The sequence below is a fragment of the Rhizophagus irregularis genome, chromosome 24 (assembly GCF_026210795.1).
Source record: "Rhizophagus irregularis chromosome 24, complete sequence".
Classification (NCBI taxonomy): Eukaryota; Fungi; Glomeromycota; class Glomeromycetes; order Glomerales; family Glomeraceae; genus Rhizophagus; species Rhizophagus irregularis.
The window spans coordinates 1,041,610-1,064,074 of NC_089452.1; the positions used below are offsets into that span (position 1 = coordinate 1,041,610).

General features: G+C 27.5%; 5 protein-coding genes across 5 annotated transcripts; 4 read left to right on the top strand and 1 right to left on the bottom strand.

The window, feature by feature from the left end:
- Positions 1 to 714: 714 nt before the first annotated feature.
- On the top strand, positions 715 to 1,054 carry OCT59_015944 (uncharacterized protein; the record flags this gene model as incomplete). Its single annotated transcript, XM_025326508.1, has 2 exons — positions 715 to 820; positions 891 to 1,054. 2 exons carry the CDS (start codon positions 715 to 717, stop codon positions 1,052 to 1,054), a joined length of 270 nt encoding a protein of 89 aa, XP_025175849.1.
- Positions 1,055 to 2,214: 1,160 nt separating this feature from the next.
- On the bottom strand, positions 2,215 to 2,454 carry OCT59_015945 (uncharacterized protein; the record flags this gene model as incomplete). The annotated part of the gene is made up of 1 exon (XM_066132158.1): positions 2,215 to 2,454. The coding sequence occupies one exon, from the start codon at positions 2,452 to 2,454 to the stop codon at positions 2,215 to 2,217; it is 240 nt and encodes a 79-aa protein (XP_066003174.1).
- Positions 2,455 to 5,968: 3,514 nt separating this feature from the next.
- On the top strand, positions 5,969 to 7,408 carry OCT59_015946 (uncharacterized protein; the record flags this gene model as incomplete). The annotated part of the gene is made up of 3 exons (XM_066132159.1): positions 5,969 to 6,299; positions 6,371 to 6,628; positions 6,702 to 7,408. 3 exons carry the CDS (start codon positions 5,969 to 5,971, stop codon positions 7,406 to 7,408), a joined length of 1,296 nt encoding a protein of 431 aa, XP_066003175.1.
- Positions 7,409 to 13,185: 5,777 nt separating this feature from the next.
- Positions 13,186 to 13,641, top strand: OCT59_015947 (uncharacterized protein; the record flags this gene model as incomplete). Its single annotated transcript, XM_025318552.2, has 2 exons — positions 13,186 to 13,258; positions 13,328 to 13,641. The coding sequence occupies 2 exons, from the start codon at positions 13,186 to 13,188 to the stop codon at positions 13,639 to 13,641; spliced, it is 387 nt and encodes a 128-aa protein (XP_025175847.2).
- A 4,604-nt stretch (positions 13,642 to 18,245) lies between these two features.
- OCT59_015948 (uncharacterized protein) lies at positions 18,246 to 19,706 on the top strand (the record flags this gene model as incomplete). The annotated part of the gene is made up of 1 exon (XM_025333069.2): positions 18,246 to 19,706. One exon carries the CDS (start codon positions 18,246 to 18,248, stop codon positions 19,650 to 19,652), a length of 1,407 nt encoding a protein of 468 aa, XP_025175845.1. The 3' UTR covers positions 19,653 to 19,706.
- Between the last annotated feature and the right edge of the window lie 2,759 nt (positions 19,707 to 22,465).

Sequence of the window (22,465 nt, forward strand, 5' to 3'; positions counted from 1 at the left end):
TTAATAATCCAGGGTAAATCCTGGATACATTCCGGGTAGCTACCCTGGATGCATCCAGGGTGCACACCCTGGATTTTTGAACAGTATGGCGCATTATAAAAATCCCGGGTGATCACCCTGGATGCATCCAGAGTAGCTACCCGGGATCTATGTAAATCCTGGATTTTTGAACAGTACGGCGTTTAATAATCCAGGGTAAACCTGGATACATCCCGGGTAGCTACCCTGGATTTTTGATCAGTACGGCGCGTCATACTAAATTCCTTGTCGGTGAGATGATTGTCGGCGAAATGACCCTGTCGGTGAAACCGTCTGTCTGGATAATCGTCAGACAATTATTTTGAGTCTCGTGGCTAGCTGATCTCATGTAAAATTTAGGAACTGGCCAAAAAACCTTAACTGGTTAGTAACCGGTTAATCAGAGTAGAATTTCGTGACAATTAAAGGTTGCGTTCATTTTACCGACTATCATTCCACAGTAAAAACAGTTTATAGGTTTACACCTCTCTATAGAAAATTAGGAGAATTGAATGCCTTTTAAAATTCAAATTAACATTAGTTATAAGCAGGAGAATAATCTTTTTGTAAAATTAAAAAGAGCCATATTTAGCGGGAGAATAAATGTGAGATTAATGAAAATATTCTTTTAATATAAATATTGCCACTTTTATCGACATTTGTTTAATTAAAAAATCACAATAACATTTGCACATCATGAATCAGAAATACTTAATTGCTTTGATAGTTGTATTTTTTTTCCTTGTACATGTTGAAAAAATTTATGGATGCCATCCTAGTGGGCAGGGTTGTAGAGACAATGGTATTTCAATTGTCATTATTCACAATTCTTTGAGTAAAAAAAATAACCCTTTAACCTTTTTTTCATATAGGTTGTGGTGCCAAGATTATAGATGCTAATTTGTTACCAAATAAAAATCTCAATATTACAATTGTTGTTAGCGGAGACAACCCTGTAGAAGGAATTGGCCACTTTACCATGCAGGATGATACTAACAACTCGTGGAGATTTTTAAAAAAAGCCGAAATTCGTTAATGGCCATTATTGTAATAAAAATTATGTTAGTGCGATATATGATCCATACGGGAATATGGTTTTACAACACCTCCAAAAGGAACTTGGTTTGATGTTTGTGTTGCGGTATATTGGAATTGTTATATGAATACTAAGTTTGAGAATAGAGAATGTACTTCAGAAAATATACACTATCGAGGTTATGTCTACTAGTTTTAGATTTAAGCTTTTCGTTTGTTTATGATAGTAATAATGAATAATTTTTATTCAAAATAGTATTTCATACATATAAAGTAATTCATATTAACCTAATAATTTCATCTCATTAATCATAAAATTTCAAATTAAAATAAAATATCTATAATTTGTACCATTTGAATACACATGTACTCCCGGAATTACAATCTTCCCAATTTTTACCACCATTGTTTTATTGTATAATTGTAATAAGAATTAGTTGTTTCTGAACTTGATTGTTCCACTTTATATCGCATTAAACGCAGTGGGCCAATTGACGAATTTTTCTAAATCTCGTGTCCCCAACTAATGAAACCTTAATTGCAATAGAAAGTTTTATTTAGCAATTGTGCAGAAACGTGAAACTGCGTATATCAAAATTGAGTTAAGTATCAAGTTGCATAATGCATATTTTTGACACGTTCCATTTCATAAAAAAGAGGTTTTTAAAATTATTTTATAAAAAAATTGGAATATGATCCTAAAAATAGAAAATAAAAGGGTTAATAAATTTAGCAAGTCGAATATTATTTTTTTTAAAAAAAAAAATACTCAAACCGAATTTTTCAGTCTCAATTCACAGCCTTCCAGAACGTTCTAAAAAAAAAGAAATAAAATAGTATTTTTTCAAAAGTAAACAATTATTTCATAAAATAAAAAAACTTATCCAATTCAAATTTCCCGTTACATGGCCTCGATTCCAAGTCCTAGATCTGCCCAAAAAAATTTAAATACAACAAAAAGAAACCGGAATACCCCTGGTTGTCCGAAAGGACTTTAAGGAATTTTACGTTCGGGTACGAGAGTCGTCTGTCCCGCACGTGATATGTTCTGATTGGTTAATTTCGATCTTTTTTTTTAGAACAAATCTAGGTCGATTGTCAGGTAACAATTTCGGTATTTTACTATCTATGACAATGTTAATATACAGTAATAACGGCAGTTTATAAAGTGCTTGAGCGATGATCTTCATTTACCTTAATATTATCATTCTTATTATGATCCAACTTTTGATCAACCTCTTTTCTCTTTGACGAACTTTTACTGCCTATTGAAGAACCATCAGTTGTCTGAGTCTCGTTCTTAAATTCGTTTACAACCTCAACCACCTTTTCTGGAGTACACGGTGAAATTCGATATAATGGAACCATCCGTTCCATTAGTAAAATTTGCCAAAAATCCATTATATCAAGAAATCCGTTATATTCTCTATATGCATACAGTATCTCAAGCAGCTTCGTAATAAAACTTCCACTATCTCTCCTTTTATTCCAGTAGTTTCGCTTATTTCTGCTAACACTTTGTGAGTTCTTAGTATCCTGAAAAATATTTTGTCTAGCTTGTCTTGTAATAAAGCTTTTCTTCACCAAAGTGCTAACTTCTTTTAATATTCTTTCATCGAACTCATCTTGACGTAAAAAAGATCCATCTTCTGAATATTTATAATTGTTTTTTATTAGAAAATGGATATATTTTTTGAAAAAATCCTTCCTGAAATTTTTGGTATGAAGGATCCGAAAATTTAAAGATTCTAAGCTTGTTCGTCCCTTTAATTTTTTTTCAATTTGTAAGTTTTCACTTATAATACTTTATTAAATTTATAGTAAATATATATGGTTCCTTTCGCCTGTTTAATTTGTTGTTTTAATTATACTATGTATAAGAAAGCATTGAGGATATTTTAATGCTATTTACAATAAACAAAGAATAATAAATTTTATAAAATAGCTGCTTTATTAATTGAATTTTAATTTTATTAAAGGGTATAAATTAATAAAAATAAAAATAAATTATGTAATTTTAGTATAATATGTTTAATATGTGAAATCTCGTAATTGTGTTTTTAAAAAAAACAATTGTCTCAATTAAGATAAATTACGTGATAAATGTAATAATTGTAAAATAATAAATTCATTGTTAATTTAATAAAAAAATTAAGAAAATATTATGCAAAAAGTAAATTAAATAAATATAATTAACATAAAAATTAATTTTTCTATTAATTTATTATTATTATATATCAAAAAATTTTTTTTTTTTTTTTTTGCAGTTAAATCATCGTATTTCGTAATTTGATTTCAGGAAAATGTCATGTCGGGATAATGTCATGTCAGGAAAATATGTTATTCAGGAAAATGTCCATTCGGGATTTTGTCATGTCGGGAAATCATTGTCAGGAAAAGGTTACGTCAGGAAAATGGATGTTGGGAAATCGTTCTGTAACCAAAATGGACATCATTTAAATGGTCTTGATGACCTCTTGAAAAAAACAATTATATGAAATATGTCTTTTAAGCCTTAATACTTAACCATTATTTTAGTAACTTTATAATCATCTGTGTTTACTGCGCCACATTATATTTACTCATTGTTACGCTAAAAAATTATTGGTTTCTTTACAAAATTTGGTATTTTTCATTGTTAAAAAATTTTTAAATATAATATTATTTTCAAAAAAAAATTTTTCCAATGTTTCCAATGTCACTTCCAGTAATTCCAACACATTCAACATGTAAAAAATGTTTTAGTAAATATACAAATGTAGCGAATGATTGGTTAAATCATGTTAAATAAATAATTTAAAAGAAAATTTTACAAAATGGACCAGTAAAAATAAAGAAATTGATGATATTATTAAAGAACAACAATTAAAATTAAAACTCATCATGATGATGTAATATCTGAATGAATCCCATATAATAAAATTATCATATAGCAATATGGAATGATGGTCCATTATATTATGATGATCTTGGTAAAAAGGAATAGATAAGAGAATCGGATAAGAAAGTTTGTTTAATAAATTATTATGACGTTATTAACGAGTTTTTACTTAAGTATGAATAATTTTAAGTACTTTATGTAAATCATGTATAATAAATAATTTAAAAGTAAATTTTACAAAATGGACCAGTGAGAATGAACAAATTGACGTTTTCATTAAAAAAAGGCGATTACAAATTAAAAATTATCATGATATAGTATTTGAATGGATCAATTTGATAATATTATAAGAAAAGGTGATTTTTCTACGAAACATCCCTTCGGCGAAATGGCTTCGGTGAATTGGATTTCGGTGAAATGTACCGTAACCAGGTTATATGGTATGGATGGGTTATAGAGGTAGAGTTAGATTATAGAATTTCGGTTATATAAGTATAATTAGATTATAGAAGCGTATCTAAAATCTAACTAGATTGGTTTAACTTACTTATATTGGAATAATCTAATCTGCTATTCTAGATATCGTTTCAGAGTTTTTCTCTCTATTAACTTTTTCTGTTTCAATATGATTTAACTATATTGGTTTAACTTAAGTATACATGTTTTGGTATACTCTAACTATTCTTTATTTTGTCCCACCGGCATTAAATGCAATTTCGGAAATTTTCGGAAATTTATTTTTTAATTCGTAAATACTGTCGGGATTTTGTCCCACATTAAAATTCGGGATCAATTTTATTTTTGCAAATCAAAAAATATATGGTTTAAGTCACGTGATTTTACGTAAATTAAATTAGGATTATAAGGTAATAGTACTACAACTATGGGATGAAGGTTTGGTAATGAGGGAGGTATTAAGTTTCGTTTACGGACCGTTTCCCGACAGGACATTTTCCCGACAGCTTAACGCTGGCCGTTTGATCACGTGTTCGTGCATAACTGTCGGGAAAATTCCTGTCGGGAAAATGTCCTGTCGACCATTAGGCTTTACTTAATTGTCGAACTCCGGAGTTATTTTATATAATTTGTATGTTCTTCATATAAATAAATAAAGTGCTTCGTTTATCATATATATATATATATATACATATGGTCATTGATCTTCAATATTTGATTTGTATTAACCTTCATAGAGGACGTCTAAACGTAAAATCACGTGACTTCGGAAAAACTATTTTTTCTAAATAAAACTTTTTGCCATATATTCACAACCTTTTAAACAATTTTACTAAGTTTTTTTTGGCCTGCTCCGCAAGTTTACTTAGAGCACAAAATGAGGTTTCAAATGCCCTTTTCGATTTACTTGATTTTCATTTTTTGTCTATTCATTTTTGGATATGATCGGGAAAAATCTTAATAGTATTCAAAAATCTACTTTTTTTTTTTCTTTTAAAGCAGGTTAAGATATGCTTATTTTATGATTTTCAAGTTTATATTAATCTTAATTTATAAAAAAAATTAGTCCGCTTATATTATATCGAATCATGTGATTTGCCCGCTTTAGACGATCCCCCTTTTATATACAAAATGATCTCTGTCAAGATGTACAAAATATAATTTCGGGATTGCGTGAATCAGAAAAAAAAAATTTCGGGATTGTGTCAATTAAAAAAAAAAATTCGGGATTATTTGCTTTATACGGCCAAATAGTTGATAATCAAAAGTCTCGGAAATTATTCTTTTTTACTAAATGTTATGTAATTAACAATTTAAATAGACTTTTAAAGAAAATAAAGTAAAGAATGATTTAGTTAATAAGATATGAAGTGTCCGATCACTGAAAATATCCAATCATTGAGAATTATTTACAGTGTATTTTATCAAATCTATTGATATATATTATTTGAATTTCAATAAAGATGCGATCATAACTCCAAAAAACGTATAAAAGAACGTGTTTTTTTCCCTGAAAGCATTTCATTCTTTTACACTAAAACATTACACTAAAACATTTCCTCTGTAAAGCAATAAGCAATGAAGCAGCAAATTATTTCCTCAAGTTGCAAAGCAACTTCTACCAAATACACGCATAACTCCTTTTCACATCTTTTACAACACACATTATCCTTCAAGTTAATTACTTTAATCTCTTTAATCTTTTTATCAGTATTAATCGAAGCTTCTCCAGTACCTAATACTCTTGGTCCCATTACATCATTCCCTGTGTTACAGAGCTGCGCTAATTTCGCTGCTGCTGCTTATATTAATTCTCCTCTTCAAAATTGGAACTGTGGAGACATCTGTATGGCAAATGCGGGTACCCAATTGGTTAAAGAATTTAAAAACGAACGGCTTAACACAAGGGGTATTTTATATTATTACTGTGCCACACATCGTTAATTTTTTACGTTTACTAACAAAATAATAAATATATAGGTTTCATAGCCACGCATCCAGAAAAAGAATTAATCATCGTATCATATAGAGGAACGCAACCAGGAAGTATCAGAAATTACATTACTGACTTTGTCATTTATCAAGATACTTATTCTCCTAAACCTGATACCAAGGTACACCATGGATTTCTTAATGCTTGGGAACAAATTCAACCCCAAGTTACTGATGATCTTATAAAATTAATCCAAGAAAATCCCGATTTCAGGATCGGATTTATGGGTCACAGTTTAGGTGGTGGTGAGTTCAATAAATTTAAAAAAAATCACATATTTAATTACAACTTTTTAACAGTCTTTTTTTTTTATCATAGCACTTGCTACATTCTCGGCATTAGATCTTATAGAAAAGAAACCAGATTTAGCTAATAATGAAAAATTGTTTCTTGCTACATTTGGTCAACCAAGAATTGGTGATGAAAAGTTTGCTAAATATGTTGATGAAAACATAAGAGCAATAAGAACTATAGTTCGTGGTGATCCAGTTCCTCGTTTACCTACATCATGGCCAATTCCATTTATTGGGTCCTACAAACATTTTGGTGAAGAATTATATATAAATAATCCTGATCAAGATCCATCTGCCTTTATTGAATGTAATGCTGAAGATCCAAATTGTTCTGAATCGGTACCTCTTCGACAGTTAAGCCTAAAATATCATTCGGGTCCCTATTATGGTGTTAATATGAGAGATGCTAATAAAGGTCCCAATGAAATTGACGAAAATTACGATTACTCAGCTGATCCTTATTTCAATTATGACCCAAATTTCAATTATGAGAGTTTTATGGGAGTTAATGGTGTTGATGGTACCAAGGGAGTTAACGGTACTGAGGAAGTTAAAGGTACTGAGAGAGTTAACGGTACTAAGGAAGTTAAAGGTACTGAGAGAGTTAACGGTACTAATGAAGTTAACGATACTAAAGAAGTTAAAGGTACTAAAGAAGTTAACGGTACTGGGGAAGTTTATGGTACTAAGGGAGTTAAAGGTACTAAGGGAGTTAACGGTACTAAGTACTAAGGGAGTTAATGGAGTTAACAGATGATAATAACTAAAGGTTATAGATAGATTAATTTTTTATTTTTAGACTTAAAGTAGATAATAATGTAATTTAATTAATTTAATTAATTTGTTGACCTAAAACAGATAATAATATAATTTAATTGATTTAATTAATTTGTTTTATCGCCGTTTTCGAATTACTTGAAACTGCATTTTGTCGTTCACGTGACTGCCTCGTTCACGTTTTTTATATTTATTTCAGCGACTTAGATTTTTTGTCCTCTATTTGTCACCTGTAGAGCTTCCGTTTGAAAATCAAATTGTATTTCGAATGTTTGAAAATATTTGAGATAAAATTTCGAATATGATTCGAATATCATATAATATTCGAATTAATTAATCATATGATATTCGAATCTCACATGATATTCGAATTAATATATGATATTCGAATCTATTCGAATTTCATAATTTTATTACGAACTTTATTTTTTTTTAGTAAAATTACTGTATGTCTTTATTTCTTTATTTTATTTAATATTTATATTATTTCCTTTATGTTACAAATTAAAGTAATTACATGATATCAAGTAAATTGGAATTTCTTTTTAAAAAGATTAATTTTTCTACTTTTTCTGGTTTTAAACTCTTCAATGTTGTTATTACAGTATATTCTGTTTCTTGACCTTCTTCCATAATAAATTTATAATAATCAAAAGAAAAAATTAGTTAAATATCGTCTATCGAAGAATTTTTTTTATCAACTATTTATTCTGTACAGTGTACACAAATAGGCGTCAAATCAATGAAATCATGTGGCAAATTTGAATAGATTCAAATCTTATAAAACATTTTACATGACATTCAAATATCAGATGATATTCGAATCTGATGACATATTTGAAGATTCGAATTTTAATATTTCAGTTTTAAATATAGATTTAACTATAATTTACAAACGAAATGTTCGAATGTCCTAATTTCAAACGGAAGCTCTAGTCACCTGCATAATATGTCACCTGTGTTACCATAAATATATAGCCGAGTGGTAATAAGATGATCCCTACAGACATCTCCATTATGGCATTTTTATATACCTTTATGGCTTTATCTAATATTATAAATATATAAATATAGACATAGGTATAGGGTATAGGTAGAAGTATAGGTAGAGCCTAGGGGAAAGCCAAGATGAAACTGACAAGATATGTAACAAAATAGAACATAAGGATTAGATAAGCTTAAACATGATATCAAAACTCAGGCTGGTAAACGCCTGATTTATATCTGATTCTTTCATATTTAAAGCCAAAATGATGATCTGGTTAGTGTCAGTTTTTGGTGGTACAGGGACCACCATTTATTAAAATGTTTACCACATAATCCGCCTCAACTCTATCAAAATAAATAAATTTCATGCTTGGTTTCACTTTCTTTTCCGTATAGGAGAATTTTATAGCATTTTCAGCCTAAAAAATATTTCTTCTCATTTCTTTCAATTACGTCATTTTACATGACTGATATATATCTTCTATAAAATATATTCCAAAAACTCAAAATACTGCGGTTAAATTCCAAACTTTGATGGTTTTCCTTAAAATAAATAGAATTAAAAAAATTGAAAAAATCAAATGATCAGTAAATAATTTAACAAATGATCTGACTGATAGTTTTAAGGGATGAAAAATAGATGTAAATTTCCTTTTTAAAATAAAAAGGCAATTTTTTTTTACATAAAAAATTATTTTATTTGCATGTAAATACTAATATAAATTAAATCAATAAATAATGTAGTGCATTCTTCCTAAGGTTTGGATTAAAAAATTTTTTCTGGTAATATTTATTCCATACGTGAATAAAGTGATAGGACGACCTATATCTAAATTGCTTATTAATTATAAAAAAAAAACAGCTAAAATTAAATATCGAAAATATCGAAAATATCGAAGTTAAATGATTAACTTAAAACCTGTTGATATAATTTATAAATACATCTTAATATATACAAATTATACATAATTTTTTTTGTATAAATCAATATTAAGTTGATCCTGTCGTAAAAGCAACTGCTAACATGACTAACCTATTCTATTCCGCTTATTTCGAACCATTTACATTTTGTCTCAATATTTATTTATTTAGGCCGCAGGCGTGAAAATCAGGATATTCCACAGAACTTATTTATATCTTGATTCCGATCATAAAACTATTTAACACCTTATACTTTTTTCTTTTTAAATAAGAATCATCCGTGAGAATATCAAGGATATACAAGGTATGTCAAATTTTCACTCTAAATGTCAATATTATCAATTCTTTTTTCTGATAAAATTTTTATTTTCACAAAATAAAAAAAAAAAATTTCAGACACAATGAAAGTGAATTCTATTATTCAAAATCTTCAATAATACTTTTAATCACTCCTTTTACTTTATATTCTTCGGTTAAATTTACCCCTTTTATTCCGGAATGACTTATTTTTAACAATAAAGGATTCCTATTTTTCCAACTAGAAAAAATGATTCTATATCTTACAATTAAATACCTTAGAATAAAATTTAAATTTAAATAACTAATTGGTGATGATTTGTCTAATACTTAAATAACTTACCCAACTAAATTCATAATCTTTGCACATGTTAATAATTAATCCATTTAAACATTGACAATTAATTAACAAATTTTCAAATTCTGGAATCAATAAATTTCTATCTAATGACAATTTAAGATACCTAATATTTGGACAATTTTGATAAATTGCTTGAATAAGTATTTTATAATCAACGTAATATATGACATTATCACAATGTATACTAATTCAGAAAGATTTCCTGTTGTGTTTTCAATTATTTACTATAGTAATCAATGGAATATAATTAATCTTTAAAATTTTAAAATAGTAACGACAAATTCTTTAAATTATTTGGATCATACCAATTTATGAAAATGGTTTCTGGATTTCTAAATATAATAAGTTCACAAAGCATGAAAGAAATCTTGTAGTAGGATCCCAACCAATTCTTAGATATTGGACAGTATCTACATGTTTAATTAATGATTTTTCAAGAGATTTGTTGATTCGATAAACCGGATCCCGTGATCATTAACCAATAAAATTTAAGTAACGTGATGCGGTAAATCTTAATTTTTGCCAGAATTATAAAAATCTTAATTCCGGCTGAAGTTATGTATTACTTATATATTCAATTAAAAATATTTTATATTTATTTTCATGACATCTATTACTTAAAACTAAGATGAAAAAAATTGAATTATAGTGTATATTAGTTTTATTAGCATGAAAATTTTTTAAAAATTCAGTATAATAGATTTTCAATATATTGAAATTGTTTCGTTATAACGGATATCCCGATAAACCGGATATTTTTAGTGGAACCGATAGATCCGGTTTATCGAATTTCACTGTGTATATTGAATGGGTACCTTTCAAAAAATTTCAAAAAATTTCAAAAGTGGATTTGGTAAGATTTATTCAGCTGAATGACCTGAAGGAAATATTAATTATTGGGATATTGAAAATCAAAAATGGTATAGATATGCATTGAAAAGTTTAAATAATTCTTCTGATATTAGTTCAGAATTTTTAGATGAGGTAGTCTAAATTTACTTTACTTTAAATTTGATTTATTTGTTAACAAAATTATTCCATTTTTTTAATGAATAGGTTAAATCTTATCTCCGGATACACCTTTTTAATATTGTTAGATGTCTTGGAATAACTCAAAATCCAAACGGGGAATTTGGAACTATTCAGATTTCCACATAATTCCACAATATTTAAGGTGGATTTCCATGTGTGCACCAAACATTTTTAATGCTAATTCTCTCTTTCATTAGACTTAAACAAATTGAATCTCACCCGTACTTACACTCCAGAGGAACTTGAACAAATTAACAAATATCTTAAAGTTCGTACTAATTTTGAAAATGGAAGGCTAATCTCTCTTCCTCAAACTCCAATTGCTCATGAGGCTGTTGTACATGAGATTTCCAGACAACTTGGTAACTGGAATATTGATCCTGATGTTCTAAAAACATGCCAAGCTCAAATGACCTCTTGTTTAATTGTGAAAATTCTTAATAAGATCGTCGTCAGCTATAAGAAACAAATTGTAATAACATTTGATCAAAAGAATGACTTTTAAAACATTTCGATTAGTGACATCATGTACCATCTGACATAGTTTATTATATCTCAGAAACAAAAGTTTTAATTGATGGTAATATACTAAGCTAATAGGGAATGAAAATGATGAAATGTTAAATTGCATATCGCTAACTAATTAATAAAATGAAACATAAATGATAATAATTGGAAATTATTAACGTATTTTTAATTCGTACTAAAAATTTATAAGGGCATATGATTTGATTGCTTACTTTTGGGCAATTAGTGAATTCACATGTTGTGTTTGCTATTATAAGTTTTTTTTACCTATCTTGTTACCTATATATATATTGCTCGGGGTCCTGAAACACTCATCAACAGTTAACTGGAAAATCTTTTATCGGCAGGCTCTATAGATGATCCGGATATTATCCGGAAGTAGAAAATGATTATAGAAAATATATTAAAAAAAAAGTCTCTTTTTAAGGAGCAGTTGATTAATATTCACTCTCCATATGGTAAGAATAAATGAACTTGCAGTAATATGAATCTTATTTTCCAAAAACTACTCATTTTATTAATGTAATTTAATTTTAATTAAGGTTACTAACGGAAAAAAGTTGAAATAAGTAAATGATATTTTATTAAAATATTGGTAGTGAAGTAAAGAACAATTTTATAAAAATGCGTTAAACTTTTAAATTTTATAAAATTATTTACCTGAGTATACCATGATATTACTCGGTCATATATGGTAAAGTGTAAAACGAGTAATACTCGTTAAGGAATCGAATAACCCTTTTTTATTTAGGTATGATCAGGTTCATCCCTTGCAAATCAATAAGGATTAGCATCCCCATGCGAATAAAGATTGCCAGTAATACCCGAATATTGATTTACTGAATTCTGGAGATCGCAGATCTAGTTTATTATACCCTTAATCAAACCATGACCGTCCAAAACCAAACCTTTTTTCATTGGACAGATCACATGACAAAAAATTTAATTTTGGCCAGAATTATGACTAATTTTGGCTAATATTTTAATTGTTACTAAAATCTTTAAATATTATTTTTAATATTATTTGATTTTACATTAATTTTTATCATTTAATTTATTAAATATTTACTTTTTTTTAATATTCCAACATTATATTTATATTTTATTTTAGTTTCATATTAGAACTTTTGAACAGTTTTAAACTATGTCCAAAACTAGTTTTGGACAGTCCAAAATTGTAAACCAATTGGACAAGTCCAAAACCCAATACTTCCCTAATAAAGGCCGGCCAAAGACCAACCCTAGAGTATGATTCTCGTCAAAAAAGTTGAAAGAAGGTGGAAGGAAGATATTTTTATTATAATTTTTGTTATTATCATTATCACTTACATTTTCATTGATAAAGTTTTTTTTTTTTAAGTAATGGTTACAGTAGTTGTTAATAATCAAACAATCAACCATGTCATTTGTTTGAGCATCTATGTGATCCAAATTTGCATCATTCTCCGTATTATATGGGATAAAACAGAACGTAAAATGGAGATCACATTTATTGCTAATTTTTGTTCACATGAATGAGATCAGCCAAGTGATCTAATAAAAGGCTCTCCATTTCACCCACCGAAAAAATTCATAACTCTACTGAAAGAAAAAAGGCTTATTCGCCATGAAGTCTTCCGTTTCTTTTACCATAATCGTCGCAATCATTTTTATCCAAGCCTTAACGCCGTTCACTGAAGGTAAATTTTGAATAGTCATGACAAAATAATTAATAATCATCTGTTTTAATAACTTTCTATTGAAATAAGTGTATGCGGACCATACCGTATGGATACATAACAAGGTAACTGCTGGTACATGGACTAATGCTGCAACCGTCTTAGAAAATAAAAAAGGGGACTTTGATTGGCATGGTGATGCTGGTGCAATTGACATAGAGGGCGATTGGGCTCACAGAGGTTATAGCTTGAATGTTCCTGATAATGTGAAATCATATTGGCTTGCTTTTAGAGTTGCTGCGTCTACTGAAGATGATAAATGGCGCGGCCCATTCAATAATGATGGGGATAAATGTTGGCACTTTCATGGTACTATAGATTCTTGGAATGTATTCGAATGTTAAACCAATTTTATCCACAGAGCAGCAAAAATGTTACACGATTTCTTTTTTTCAATAATTCATTTTTAACGGATCCTGATCATCAGAATTTTAAGTTCTACTAAGTTAATTTTATATATATACAATATATTGTAATCTTAACCTGTGTGACTATTATCTATTTTACTATAGTTTTCGCTCTACTTTTAGCTTTCACAACTTTCTATAAACTATTTTCTTTCTATTACTTTTACTTTTAATGAAATTTTATTAACCTATTAATATTAATTATATAACAACAAATCTATTTGCAATTGACATTAAATTAACAATGTCTCTCATAACATTAAACTATTTAAATTCTAAACTATATGTTTTCATTTATTTCTCGCAATACAAAACCTTTTATTAGGCTCGTGTTAATTATGGTTTTTTTTATGAAGAGATTTTCTCAGACATCCGTGCAGATGGAATCAGCCTTGACGCATAAACGCAAGGCTGATGAAATCGATAATGGTCAGGATGTAAATTATGGCAAGTGCTTGACATAGTGTTCCAATCCGTTTACCGTTAACCATTTTTTTTTTGTATTATACGAATAACCAAGATCCCATCGCTTCAACTGTGATATATGTGGTTATAGTATTCAGCTATTCTACAGATTAATCATATAAAAATAATTATTACATAATAATTATGATGGAATTATTTCGTGATCAGATAACACATTCAATAATATGATCAACTAATTCGAATAATTGCCATTTACGAAATATTTCTATTATTCTTGTATAATCATATGTATATTGAATTTCAATTATTCAATGTCGCCAGTAAATTAACTAAATATAATAAAATATTTATAATTTATTAATTCGAAAGTATTTTGAGTGAAAAAAATTAATAATAGTATGGATGCATAAAAAATAAATACTTTATGGTCAAATTGACATATTCATCGTCGCACTGGAGCCTGGAGGGGTGGTTCACTATATAACAGTTTTAATCCTATCGATTACAAAAATTATTATCGCATTATCATTATGACACGTGTCTTAATCTTTTTTCGTTCATCTGGATCATTAGTGTAGTTAAACTAGGGTGGCGTCAGGAATCAAGTTGACACGCCCTTTAATATTTTTTCAGTTAATATGTTATTTATTGTGAGTTGTGTATTTATGGTTTTGTTTTGTAATAATGTAGAATATATTAAGAAAAAGAATCTGTTTATGGATTTTTTTCGCTTTATTATCAATTCTCTCATCCACTTTTAAGTATCTACATTTTATATTAAATTTGTCAGCAACATTTCCCTTTCCAACAAATTCATTAACATTCCCTATAAGAAATATGTATACGGAAAGGATACGTTTTGTATACATTTTATGTACGTTTCTATAGATTCCGCATACAAATTCCGTATATTTAATAAGCAATTCATTTTTGAACATTTTTTAAAAAAACTAATGTATACGAAATGTATACGGAAAAAATTAATCATACGGAATGTATACGGAATTTTTAAACTTAATATTTTTAGAAAATAATTTTACAAAAATCTCGTATCATAACACGAGATCACGTGATTGTTTATTGTTTTGTTATGATACGTTTTTTGTTTTTTATATAAACCCTTACTTTGATGAGTTTGATCTTCCGATCTTCTTTTCTGTCTTTCCCTTCCTTCTCTTTTCTCTTGTCTTATTTTTGTTATTTTTTCTAAATTTTTCTTCTTTTTTCGTTACCCCCCTTTTAAAAAAAAATTTTTTTTTTCGTACTTCACTTTAAAAATTTTTTTTTCGTCACTCCCTTAAAAAAAAAATTTTTTTTTGATTTTATTCTTTATTCCCACTATTCCCACTCTTCTTTTTTGTAAAAAAAATTTTCTTCTTTCTATTTCTATTTCCTCTTTATAAAAAATTTTTTATTTTTCTAACTTTGACGTCCTCCCTTTAAAAAAAAATTTTTTTTAACTTTCCTACTTCGTTACCCTCTTTTTAAAAAAATATTTTTTTTTGATTTATTCTTTATTCCCCTTTCTTTTTTATTTATATATATCCCTTTTTTTATTTCATAGGCCAGCAGATTTTTTTTTGTGAGAAGATTCAGTTTCTTTTTTCTTTTTTGTAGATCAGTTTGGGAGTCCTTTCCTTTTTGTAGGATTGTTAGGATTTTTTTCTTTTTTAGGTCAGTTCAAATTTTCTTTTTTTTTTTTGTAAGTTGGGTTCAGATTCTTTTCTTTTTGTAGGTTGTTTCAGTTTTGTTGCTTCAGAGTGTAGGTCAGTTTTGGATTTATTTTGTTGTTTTGGTTTCTTTTTCATCAGTTGCTTCATAATTCTTTCATTTATGTAGGTCAGACATTCTGAAGTTCTCTTTCTTTTTTTGTAGGAATGCTGACCTTTGGTGACTTGGACGATTGCAGATACTATATGAAGGGGGGTTTTGTTTCCAATTAAGTTAGACGTTCTTATGTTTCTTTTTTTTGTTTTTTTTTAGGTTGTTTGACTCCAAATGAACCTGAACTTATAGATAATTTTGATTGCAATAGGTGGTTTTAATGAGGAGGGAATTTTCATAATGTATTTGTATTTTGTTTATTTTTTATTTTTAATAAAGTAAAATTAGATTTATGTAAATATAATTATAGTAAACTGTAATACAAATAGTAAATTCAGTGACCAAATCGTATAAATTTCGTGATAAAATCAGTGATCAAATCATGTAAATTCCATATGAATTCCGTGCAAATTCCGTATCCAAACCATATTTTTAGTGATACGGAATTGTGCATTTTTCCGTATCCTATTATGATACGTTATTTCTAAGGAAAAAAATCGTATAAAAACTTTATAAAAAACGTATCCCAATTTTTTTATAGGGATTAAGTTTGATACTTTAAATAAATCATCAACTTGTCTTATAACGTAACCAATGAGAAAAAGAGATTGAACTAATCGTCAAATGATCACCTGTACTAGATGTAATCTAATTTATTTTTTTATTTTTTTAATTTTTAAAAAAAGATTTAATGATTATTTTCTTTGGGTATTCTTTTTTTTTTACATAAATAATAAATAAATAATTATCTCCAAAATATCATCATGAGGAGGTTCCTCATTGAGAGAAAATTTCCTGTAAACCTAACTACATCACAGATGTAAAATCGGGAATCCATTTTGACCTTTGCCTTCGCGGCTTCGCCCCTCCACGAATAGACCTTCTTTCATTAGGACAATATCATAGTCTTCTATTAAAAGTATCATTCCGTCTATGACAGTATTTACAGACGACATTTGAGTAAAAATGAAAGATCAATACGGGGAGGATAGTAATTATTGTGAAAGTATTAGACAGGATTTTTGCTACCTTTTGTTAATACTACGGATAGAACTGGTTATGCCAAAATAGTTCGCGGTTTGTATTATGCAGGATGATCTTACGGGTGAGATTAGGTGTCAACTTTGGAATGTTTGTTTTATTACTTTAATTTAGAGTAATTGCTACACCTCTGTTTCTGTCATTATGCTAAAAATAAAAATAAAAATAAAATATATTAAACCTTTCCCGGTTAATATTTCTCAAATAAACTAAATTTCTGGCAATGAAATAGATCTCACCACTGCGCATCTCAAGATAATGATACTTAGTGTTATGGAGAGTAGCCCCAATGTTTATAAGCACGCTCACGATAATTTTATTTTTATTTGCAATTTGTTTAGAAATTTAAGTTTAATGTCTCCAAATCCATACTTCAAAAATTTACTGGTATTAAAGTATTCATATTGCTTGTAAATTGTAATAGCAACTGAACACCTAAAATATTATCATAAAAATCATTTATTGAATATGTATCATCATGTGGCAACTTAGATTATTACTTTATGATCCCTTTTCTAATTGAAATTGATATATTATTTTTTATTGTAGACAAAATGGTTGATAGTGAATTAAGGATGAATAATCAATATGCTCTACAAATATTATAATTTCATACATTTTTATAAGATCGTTAAGGAAAAATTTACTCCCAGGCTCCTGCGGAACATGGGATCAACCAATCAAATTTAATTTACTCAATATTATAGGTATTCAGCACGAAGTGCCTAATGGTTAATTATTACAAAATAGGATAATTAATAAACAGTATAATTATTATTCATCTGATAGATAATTTTTATGTTGTTTAAATTTTGGAAAATTCCAACTAGAAATTTACTGTATACAGTAATTTATTGAATTTTTTTGTCTTTTAAAAAGGAATTAATACAATTATCATTCAATTAAATCACAGGAAAATCAAAATTTACATAAATTATTATATGGTCTTATTTTTGTTATTAAAAAAGTTAAATCAAATCCTTCGGAGATATTTTTTCCGATTCATTGATCTACTAGACTATTACTGCACTAGTAGTTAATCTTGTAGTACATTATGATATCATCAACTATCACGCATTTTGACTGTGTAAGTTTCTGCTCTTTATACTAATAAAATCTGTATTTTAAGTTTTTAACAACAAAATGATATCACAATTATGTAATTGTGCAACATAAACAAATACAAATATTTACGTCGTTTGGCGGAAATAATTAAAAAATTTCTTTTTTTTTAAAAATAACCAAAAAAAATGTCCAATTTAAATAGGGATATTCTTTATTTGGTATTCGAACAAATACAAGATGATGATAAAAAAACTCTTTTTTCATGTCTTTTAGTTAATAAAACTTGGTGTGAAATAATTATTCCAATGTTATGGAGAAATCCTTGGGAACACTTAAATAGTGAGAACGGAATGATATTATTAAATGTAATCAATTCACATTTATCAGATGTAACAAAAAACAAAATAAGGGAACATATGATATTCACCGATTTTGATCAAAAGCCTTTATTTAATTATATTAGTTACTGTAAACATTTAAATTTAGATGAAATCCAGAGAATAATTGACGAAAATGTCAACGAAAAATCTGAAATATCAAATATTCAAAATGAAATATTTAATATTTTTATTAATGAAAATATGAAATATAGTCACCTTTATGTATATCAAAATTTTGATAGTCAAATAAATTTTATTAATGGAGCTGAACGTTGCTTCTCTGAAATCGAATTTCTTAGTTGTAATACTGATGTAAATGATAATATTATAACAATATTAACAGAAACATGTAAGTCAATTAGAAAATTAGAACTTTTTATTAATTTAAAAAATAATAATTATGGAATTATTAAGTTGATTGAAGAACAAAAAAAGTTATCTGATATTAGTTTAACTCGTACTCACTTTGATGATATTTCATTTTATGAAATTTTAGAGAATTCATTAACTAAACATGCAAGTACCATACAATTTTGTAAGTTTACCAGATCCCCAACAAAACTTCTTTCATCTTGTATAAATTTAAAAAAATTAGAATTAGGTAGTAAAATACGTAGTATCTCCACTTCATGGTATTGTCTAAAAGATTTATCTTTTCCTTATTTACAAATTTTAAGATCTAGTAGTGTTCCAGTTGATGTCATGACAAGTTTAATAATAAATACAAAAGGATTTCTTGTTGAAATTAAAATAGATTGTATATGGTATGATGAAACTAGGAGTAAAATACTTATTCAAGCTATTTATCAAAATTGCCCAAATATTAAGTATCTCAAATTAAAGATTGGAAATTGTAGCATCTTAGAATTAGAACCATTGTTAATTAGTTGTAAGTATTTAAAAGTATTATATCTACTTATTGGTGAAGGTCAATTTGATTGGAATAAGTTATTTGAAATATTTACTAAATCATCATCATCTAGTTTATATAAGTTTAAATTTAATATTAATGGGCAACCTAAATTAGAATCCTATAAATTATTTTTTGATAATTGGAAGGGAAGACATCCTATGTTTTTACAAATCTTTTCCAATGTAATTATTGATTTTAATTTTAATATAATAGAAAGATATAAAAAAGAAGGAATAATTAAAAAATTTGACAGTTGTTATTGGTGGGACCAAGGAACTAAAGATTTTGAATTTAATTAAGAAATCCTTTCTTCTTTCTTAAATCTTTGATTGTGAAATTTTACGGGTTGATGATATAATTACTGTAACTTTAGAGTAAATGTAGTAAATGTAATAAAATTTTATATTTTTATATATATTGAAATTTATAGTGCTGTCAACATAATTTTTTAAGTACCTTTATTTTTTAGTTTGTAAGTGAACTTACATTTTCACTTTTTGATACCTTAATTTAGTTTTATAAATTTATTTGTTATTTTATATACTATGCGGCATTTCTCTTAAAAATATGCGAATCCTTTATATATCAACTTAGTAACTTATTTACCTTGTGAATAACTTGTTGGTTGAAATTTTATTAGCTTTTATAATCAAACAAAGATTTTTTTTTGTGTTAAAATGATCGTTTACTCTTTAATTCTCAACGTTAAGAACTAAGATTAATTAAACTTATGAAGTTTTAAGTAATCTTAAATAATCTAGATATTTTTCGTTCTAGAATTTAGTATTTATTCATTTTTATTAAGGAAAGGTGTACGATTTTAATGTATCAAGGAGACATAATTATTTAAGAAAATAATAATTTTATATTTTCATATCAAACTCTATTGTAGCATAAAATTCATTTAAATATTATAAAAAAAAAGACTTATCACATGAGCGTGAAAATTGCTTCGTATATATTATTTACAACACGATCGCGGGACAATTGGGCGCTCTCCATGTAGCACTCCTATTTCACAACCCTCCCTCCAGGAACTAGCTTCGCTTACTTTACATACTCAACGTGATGATCATTTTACGCCTTTATGGATGGTATACATAACGTCAATTATTTACATGCGGGAGGATGGACCACTTATATTAATGCTTATGAAAATATAGATCATTTTTATAGAAAACAATCTTTTTTTTAAGTTTAGATTCTTTTATTTTTTCTTTAATAATAATTTACGTAATGTATAGAACAGGTCATGCCTCTAGTTCTCGGTTTGTATTAGGCGGGGCCTCATGAGTGGAATAGGTTACAACCTTTTAAATGTTTAGTTTAGTTTATTTTATGGTAGCAACTACATGTTTTTGTTGCACTTATGTTCTGTCTTTATGTTAAAAATAAAAATAAAAATAAAAATATATTATATCATTTTTTTTTAATTTTAAAGAGACGCGTATTTAATTTTATTATCTGATTTTAATTAAAAAGTGTATATGTACTACTTTACATTAACTTATAACTACTTAATTAAATATTAAAACAACCCAATTATGTACCATATGTTTTTTTATTATAACATATTTTAATGCTAAAGACAACTTGTCGCTCGATGTGTTAAAAGATTTAACGGTCTATCATGGCAAGATAGTTTTAATTTAATGTTGAATCACATATCATTGGTCTGTCATACCATAAGGACATCTTAAATGTGGTTTCTATAACTACAGGAAAATGATTGAGCGGTCATGTTCTTTAGCTTAACTGGCCGGTTAAGGTTTGTAGGACTAAAATAATGTTTGTACGAAAAGTTATCAAGCAAAGTTAATTTGCTGATTTGAATCCGATTTACATTTGAAGCGGTATCGTACAGAATGTTGTACTTTCATGAATCGTTATTTACAAAATTTTAAGCTGTTTTTGAATCACTCACGTAACCAACTTTTAAATAAAATTGTTATCTTTTCTCATACTATGACGCAATAAATATCACTTGCAATCTGTCCTGAATTAGCTAATCATATATTAACAAAAATTAATTTAGATACTATTCTTTTGTTATCATATGTTTAAAGTAAATACCAAAGATTTAGCAACACTTGCGGTAAGACTTTTTGTGAGTGGCCATAGCGACGTTATATTTTTAAGATCTAGAAATTAGAACTGACAACCCTTAGCTGAAAATCGCGATTTCACAGATTATTTTGCATCCCATTTCACATTTTCACGTATTTTTGAACGTAATGATTCATAATCATTCCAAAAAATGTAGGATTTCATCTACAAATCTCCTGAAAATGATGTTGAACATGTCACCATATTGTAAAACGATCAAAAAGAACTCGGATGCTAGTAAAATATGATACATATTAACGTAAAAGAATGACCACATCCGATAAAAGTGTTCATCGTTCTGACACTTTTGGTATGACCCGCCGTTCTAACCAAAAGTTTGGATAAAATCCGGGATAAAATTTGGATAAATCTGGGATAAAACTCGAATTTATTCATTTCCTTCAGATTTATCGACACCATAATCACGCACGGTTATTTAACGATATGTACAAAATATTTGTTTTAAAACAGTCTTTAACCAAATAAATAATTTCAATAATTAAGAAATAAATTGTTTTAGTACAGTATTATTCTTGATAAATTATTTTTGTATCATTTAATTGGTTCGTACAATTACAAATCGACGTCGATTACGTAGATATAACACCATAAAAATGTATAAAAAAAAAATTTGTCGTTCCTTATTTATTTATTATATGAATGATTTATATATTAATACAAGCACGGCTCGCCATAGAATTCATCATTATCCGAATTATATTAACTGTGAAATTTACTGTCAGCCGAAATTATTGTAAATTCTGGCGAATAAATTAAAGTGTCGATATTATGGATTTATGGAAATAAATTGAGCCGGAAATTTTATTTGATTTGCATTTCAGGCCGGATTTACAATAATGCCTGTTAGTATCCAAAAAAGGCAATAAATTCTGGCTGACACATTCTAAAAAAGGAAAAATCTACGCGATTGTTTCTACCATGTGATAGAATTTTCGTGAAGCTTCCATGAAATTCAAAAAAATTTACTAGAAATTGCTAGCGGAAA